At 40.1% G+C, this 7,488-nt stretch overlaps 1 protein-coding gene across 1 annotated transcript; it reads left to right on the plus strand.

Annotated features, from left to right (window-relative positions):
* Positions 1–246: 246 nt before the first annotated feature.
* LOC132015508 (probable inactive serine protease 58) lies at positions 247–6,595 on the plus strand. The gene is made up of 5 exons (XM_059395983.1): positions 247–286; positions 2,202–2,340; positions 2,567–2,823; positions 6,212–6,351; positions 6,446–6,595. The coding sequence occupies exons 1-5, from the start codon at positions 247–249 to the stop codon at positions 6,593–6,595; spliced, it is 726 nt and encodes a 241-aa protein (XP_059251966.1).
* The last annotated feature ends 893 nt before the right edge of the window (positions 6,596–7,488 follow it).

Below are 7,488 nucleotides of genomic sequence, written 5' to 3' on the forward strand. Positions count from 1 at the left end.
TCTGTCAGGGACCAAATCACCTGCTCTCCATTCTTGTCCCTCTGAGACCTGACATCATTCCCTATTCTGACCAATGGACATCTCTTTGGGAGCTGAAACCTGCCACTAAAGGAATTCATGTTTTTGTTTTCAACCCTGAAACCCCTTCTTGCTGTATCTTACTGAGTCCTTTTCCACCCCGCCTCTGCATCCTTTCCAGAGACCCTAGGCTGAACTTCATCCTTTGAAAAGGCTTTTGAAATCAATATGAAGTTTATCTTCTTCTGGGCTCTCTTGAACCTGCCTGGTGAGTATCTTCACAATTTTTCTCTTTACTTGACAAAGAGAGATCCTAGGGGAATCATGAAAGATAGACAGATACAGACAGGAGGCATGTTCCAGACTACAAGTGTATAGAACCGACTTTCCCTCAGCACTGCCACTGCCCCCATCAGCTTTCCACCGGTGACACTGTCTGCCTGCCTCACCTCAGCTTTATTGCTCATATGCTCTTCTGGAAGTATGGACATTAAAATCCAAATACCAAACCCTAATACCAAACCAAACAGCTTTATTGCTTGCATGCTCTTTGGGGAGGCATGGACACTGAAACCCTAATACCAGGGAAGACTGTGACCCAACTCTGGGCCCATCCGGAATGGGACTTCTCCCCTCGGGAGTGAATGAGAAGCAGAGGCAGGGGTTGAAAGCAGAGGTTCAACTAACAGACATAGCAGAGCATTCAAGTGTTTTTGGTCTCGTCCTTACAGGTTCCAGTTACTCAAGCAAAAACCTTGGAGGCATTCATAAAATCTTTCTCTCACACCCCACATTCAATCTGTTTGGAAAATTTTGTTGGTTCTATCTTCCAAATATATCCCAAATCCAATCACATCTCACCACCTCCCCTGTTCACAATGGCCAAGACACTATCATCTGCCTGGATTATCACATAAATCCCCTAACAGGCCTCTCTGCTTTCTACCTCTACACTCAACATTTCTCAATAAGGAAATGACCATCACTGCCTTACACAAAACCCTGATGCTGTTCCACATTCCTTCAGAAGAAAGTCCCACATCCTTATGAGGCTTTACAAAACTCTGTATCATGATCTTGCCTCCATCCTTTCCTGCTCTTCTCCCCTTCACCTGCCACGCCAGCCACACTGGCTTTTATGATGCTCCATAAAAAAGTCTCAGGATGGGGCGCCTGGGTGGCTCAGTGGGTTTAAGCCTCTGCCTTTGGCTCAAGTCATGGTCCCAGAGTCCTGGGATCGAGCCCTGCATCGGGGTTTCTGCTCCTCAGGGAACCTGCTTCCTCTTCTCTCTCTGCCTGCCTTTCTGCCTACTTGTGATCGCTCTGTCAAATAAATAAATAAAATCTTAAAAAAAAAAGTCTCCAACTGTTTCCTCTGCCTGGATCCCCATTCCCCAGATATCTGATGATCTAACTCCCCCACCTTCATTTCATTGGTCATTTCTCATCCTGTCCACAAGGCTTACCTAAACTGACTACTGTGTAATATTTCAGAATGCCCCACCACACACATGCACATCTCTGTACTGCTTTTTCCTCTTTCTCTATTCTACTATTTTTCCCCACAGCACCAATCACCTTGTAATACACTAGACCATTTACTTATGTTTTGTGTCTACTGTTATAGAATGTCTTCTCTCATCAGAATATACAAGAGCAGGGGTATTTCTCTGCTTCATTCTGTGTAAACCCCTGTAACAGAGCCTGACATATACGAGGTGCTCACACTTAACCTGTTGAATTATCTCCCTCTCCTCAGATTGTGAGAACAGTTGGCCCGTTCTTTAAAATGTCAGTTATATTGTTTTGCCTTGCATTGTTGTAGGGAGAAAGGGGTGGGACTGGTAAAAGCATTCTTAAAAAAGTATAAATAGTAAGTTCTCCAGGAGTTGATTTAACATATGTTCACTGAATTGTAGAAGATATTTAAGAAAACCTATATTTTAATCTGAAAAATATTTATTGACAATAAAAGGGAAGCCCCTTTAGTTTTGAAATTGATATGTTTCTATCATTTTATTCATGTTTTTAGAAGAAAGTAAGCCAGTTTGCAAATTTAGCTTACAGAAAAAGGTACTGGGGAGAAGGGTAGGAACTTAAACGTATTAAGTAATTTTCCTTTGTTTTATTCTAATGATCTCTGCTAAAATTTCAGAATTTCCTGTCTATTTTTCTCTTTCCAGTTGCTCTGGCTTTTGATCCAAATTACCGAAATGATATCACTCCCCCATACCTGGTCTACCTGAAATCTGATTACTTGCCCTGTGTTGGAGTTCTGATCGACCCCCTTTGGGTGATCACAGCCGCCCACTGCAACTTACCGTGAGTAATAAGCCCCCAATGCCACTTTGTGCTTTGGATTCTCTGGTTGGGCAGAGACCCGCCTCCCTGCCTGGTGCCACTGCTCAATGAAGTGGGGTTAGGGAGGCTTTCTGGGGACATGTTCAGTAGTAGAGAATAAGGTCTGTGGGAGGGGGCTAATAAAGGCTCATAAGGATGAATAAATAATCTCTGCCAAGTCTTCTCTCAAACAACTACATTGTTCCAGAAAGCTTCAGGTGGTGTTGGGGATTACAAATCCATCAAATGACAATGAAAACGATATACAAGAGGTTGGCCATGTGAAGATGATCCAACATCCATACTTCTCAACCACTTCTATTGAGCATGACCTCATGTTAATCAAGCTGGGAGAAAGTGTTGAACTTAATGACTATGTGAAACTGGTCAACCTGCCTGAAGAACCTGTCCATGAAGGAGCCATGTGCATGGTCTCCACATGGGCCTACAACCGATGTGATGACTGTGAGTGACCTCAAGATAATCCTTTTCTCCCAGAGTAGGACACATTCTTTCCCTTCTCTACTCTTGGCTTCTGAATTCTTCCCAGTGAGGCTTCTTTCTAACCTCTTAATTCATCCTTGTCATCTCTTTTCCCGTTCCCTATACCTCACTAAAGGAGTCCTTCAAGCATTTCCCCCCCACTGTATCCTGCTATCATCTTTGTTTCCAGACATGATAGAAAAGATGTTAGTGCGAAGAAGACATTTGTATTCTAGTCCTAATTTGCTGGGTAACGGTTGGCCACTTTGTCTTTGGAGCATCAATTTTCTGAACTCCAAAATGTGTTACAAACTTATCAGATGTTTTCAAACCGTTCTAGGCAATAAAGAGAATTAAAGCCTTGAAAGAAGGAGAAATAATATGCATGTTTTAAGCATAAGATAAACATATAATACTGTGCTAAATCAGGCAGAATTTCTGTATGCAAGATTGTGATACAAAAATAAATATAAAAAGTTTAAGAAAAATATTTCTGAGGGGTGCCTGGTGGCTCCTTCGGTTAGGCATCTGCCTTCAGTTTGGGTCATGATCTCAGGGTCCTGGGATCGAGTCCCACATCAGGCTCTCTGCTCAGTGGGGAGTCTGTTACTCCCTCTGTCTCTCCACCAACTTGTGCTTGCTCTCTCTCTTTCTCTCAAATAAATAAAATCTTATAAAAAAGAAAAAAAGCAAACTAATGATGTACTACATGGTGGCTAACAACATAATAAAAAAAGAGAAAAATATTTCTGAAACATTTTTCACTGGCAACATTCTGAACATTCACTCATTTCTTTACAAAATTAAAAAACAACTACCATTTGTAACAGTGGAGACTCTCCATATAATCTGAACCTCCTGAAATACATGTTCAATCTCAGTTTTCTTCTACCTCACATGCTTCAATTCCATGAAAAAACTTTGAGCAAATTAAGACAGCTTTTTCTCTTCTAAGTTTTGAGCCTGTCTGCCCACTATCCCATTCTAATATTTTATAAATTCGAAACCACTATCTGTAGCAATTAATAAAGAGAGTAATGGCTATGGGAGAAGGAAGGGCTGACTATAAGGAAAAGGGAACTATGGTCTGAATGTACTATATAGTTCTATGAGAGACCTTTAGGAAGAACTATTAGTACAATTTAGCTCCTGAGTAAGTTGTTTTTGTATTTAATATTCATCATTGTTATATACCATAGTATGAAGAAAGGAGATTCATGTTGATCAAGCCTGTTAGATTACACCCATCCATTTACCCTGACTCTATATTTATAAAAGTTAGGATAGAAGGATAGAAGTCACGTTTTCTAACTGTGCTGCCATTGTCCCAAACGTTTTAAACTGTTCTTTTCAGACCTTGAGGTACACTTCCTCGAATATATCAAAAATGCAGAAATTCTTTTTTCCCAGCTTTATTGAGGTATATAATTAAAAAATAAAGATTATATAGATTTAAGATGTATAGTATCATATTCATATATATATATGTGCACACCCATAGCACAGAGACACACACATACAAATATAGTACATATACATATAGTATATATAGTGTATATGTAGTGTATGTACATATATTGTGTGTGTGTATATATGTATATATAAATATATATAATGTGAAATGATGCCCCCAGTCGAGCTAATTGTCTATCACTTCAGATATTTACCTTATGTATATGTGTGTGGTGAGAGTATTTAAGATCTACTCTCTTAGAAAGTTTTAAGTACATGGGGCCCCTGGGTGGCTCAGTGGGTTAAGCCGCTGCCTTCAGCTCAGGTCATGATCTCAGGGTCCTGGGATTGAGTCCTGCGTCAGGCTCTCTGCTCAGCAGCGAGTTTGCTTCCCTCTCTCTCTCTGCCTGCCTCTCTGTGTACTTATGATCTTTCTCTGTCAAATAAATAAATATAATATTAAAAAAAGTTTTAAGTACAGAGTACAGTATTATTAACCATAGCCACCATGCTGTACGTCCAATCTCCCGTACTTAGTCATCTAATAACTAAAGTTTGTACTCTTTGATCAACAACCCTCCCCACCATATCTTCCACCCACCAGCCTCTGGCAACCACCATTATATTCTCCATTTCTGTGAGTTTGGCTTTTTTTAGATTCCATATAGAAGTGAGATTATACCGTCTTGGTCTTGCTTCATCTGGCTTATTTCACTTAGCATTCTGTCCTCTATACAAGTAGAAATGTTTTGTCCTGTGAGTGTTAATTTGAGTTTTGAAAATAAATGTCCCCCTGGTGAGCAGTACGTTTGACTCATCTGGGTTATGACACTTCTGTCAAAGAGAGATACAACTTACCCCCACCCCACCTCCAAAATTCAGTTTATTTTGATCTGGCTAATGAAGTAATCTTTTTTTTTTATACTTTTTAGCAGATACTGAATTTTTCTGATCTGACAAATTAAAACTAGATTCTCTCTAGAATCTAGAAATTTCAAAGTAAAAGAGATGTTATTTAAGGGTACAAACTTACAACTAGTAGAGAAATAAGTCTGGGAGACCTAATGTATAACATAATGAATACAGACAACAATATCATATTATAATCAAACTTTCTAAGAGACTAGATCTTGATTACTTCCACCACAAAAAAGAAATGATAATTATATGACATGATAGAGGTGTTAACTATAGCTACAATAGCAATCATATTACAATCTATAAATATATCAAATAAATATTTTTCACACCTTAAACTTATACATTGTGATATGTCTTATATATTTCAATAAAAAATTTAAAAGGAGACTGATGAATTTAAACTGTGGGACAAATAATAAACGTGAAAGCTCAAAAACTAAAATAAAATAACAAAGAATTCCATGTTAAGGCTATTCTTTAAATTTTACTTTTAAGATTTATTAGTTTATTTGAGGGAGAGAAAGAGAAGGAGGGTGTACTTGCAAGGCTTTGGGGAGGGGCAGAGGGAGAGAGAATTTAAAGCAGACTCCACCCTGAGCACAGAGCCTGAAATAGAGCTCGATCTCATAACCCTGAGATCACCACCTGAGCCGAAACCAAGAGTTGCATGCTTAATTGACTATACCACCCAAGCACAGTCAGTTAAGCATTTAGAGTTGTTAAAGTAATTGATTTCATTGCAGAGATGTCTCATATTTTGCATTATCACTTCCAGGAATTTAGCCTCTTTTATAAAGAGATAAACATTTGTATCATGAGAAATGGTTAATCTGATCATTTCCTACTATCCAGCCAGCCCCATCTGTGATTTCTCTCAGTGTTTGATCTGGTGTCCTTTCTTCCAGAAGAAGAAAGGTGCTGAAAAAGAGCGCAAGGAGAAAAGGAGGTTTGTTATCTACTAACTCTTAAGGAAGTTGTACACCTTTCTTTTCTCTAGCCAAGGAGCCCAACTCACTACAGAATGTGAACATCTCCATAGTCTACAGGAATGAGTGCCTTGAGGCCTATAAAACTTACAGGATCGAAGATAGTATGCTATGCCTGGGCATCATTCCAGGAAGGAGGCAGCCCTGCAAGGTAATGTACTCTCAGTGCCTTCGGTTTCCCATTTTATTTCTTGTGTCTTTTGCCAGAAAGATAAGATAACCCTATATTCCTTTTGTTCTGGCAGGAAGTCACAGCTGCGCCAGCAGTCTGCAATGGGGTACTTCAAGGAATATTGACTTTTTTGGATGGATGTGTTTTGAGAGCTGATGTTGGCATCTATACCAGAATCTTTAAATACATGTCCTGGATTAGAAATACAATGGGAAACTACTGAGCTGCCACAGCAGGAAATCTAGATCATGTGACACAGGCTGTCCCTATGTCCAGCCTCACACTGAAGCCTAAATAGATGCTCTCGGTCGCACCAGCATGCCTGTGTCCCTTCTGCTCAACAGAGTGGATGATTTGTACGTCCCCATATTGTGACTATACATGACAACCCTTCTTCCACCCCTTTTGACAAAGATGACAAATACCATACCCCTTAGGCAGTTGAAGTTTAGGTAGTAGGGATTGTATTCTAACAAAGGGATCATTGACCCATTGAAAAAGGCCACTAAGCCATTTGAGGTGACAAAACCCTTATTTACTTGCGTTGAGTTAACATGTGCTTTTGGCAAGTTACACATGCCAGAAGGGAAAAAGGCAGCCTGACAAAGAATGAGCTAACTAGAAGCATGAGTGCGAGAAAAGGTTTCTGGGAGGGAACCTGTAAGAAGTATTACACTTATTTTCTCCTTGCCCATATGACTCTCAGCACCAGCCATAGATCCCGGTCATTCATTCTGCAGGGCTCTGGGTAGAGACTTGAGTTGTGAGAGGTTAATACAAAAGTGAACTGGGGCATAGGACCCAGCAGATGAAACACAGAGTCTGGGCCAGATTGTCAACACCTGCTTGCCCTTTCTATTACGCTGGCTGCTACAGGGACTCCATTCTCTGAACTGTTACTCTTGCATTTTTCTTCCTCTCTTTTCACCTCACCCCTGCAGCTAGCTCCAGTTCCCAACAGAGAGTTTTCACTGACAGTGACTGAGGATCAAAATCTCAGAAACCAAACTGTATTTTAGAGGGTTTTGCCTGTGGCCACTACAGGTGGACTGTTGAAAACTTACAGTCTAGCTAGAGGACAAGGGAACTCCTCTCAGGAAGCAAGTTCCAGAAGTA

The sequence above is a fragment of the Mustela nigripes genome, chromosome 4 (assembly GCF_022355385.1).
Source record: "Mustela nigripes isolate SB6536 chromosome 4, MUSNIG.SB6536, whole genome shotgun sequence".
NCBI lineage: Eukaryota > Metazoa > Chordata > Mammalia > Carnivora > Mustelidae > Mustela > Mustela nigripes.

Excerpts from the sequence above, each read along its gene's own strand:
- LOC132015508 (XM_059395983.1), top strand. The coding sequence starts at position 247 with ATGAAGTTTATCTTCTTCTGGGCTCTCTTGAACCTGCCTG. Across the intron at positions 287-2,201 it reads GGCTCTCTTGAACCTGCCTG|TTGCTCTGGCTTTTGATCCA; the intron begins GTGAGTATCTTC and ends TTCTCTTTCCAG. Across the intron at positions 2,341-2,566 it reads GCCGCCCACTGCAACTTACC|AAAGCTTCAGGTGGTGTTGG; the intron begins GTGAGTAATAAG and ends ACATTGTTCCAG.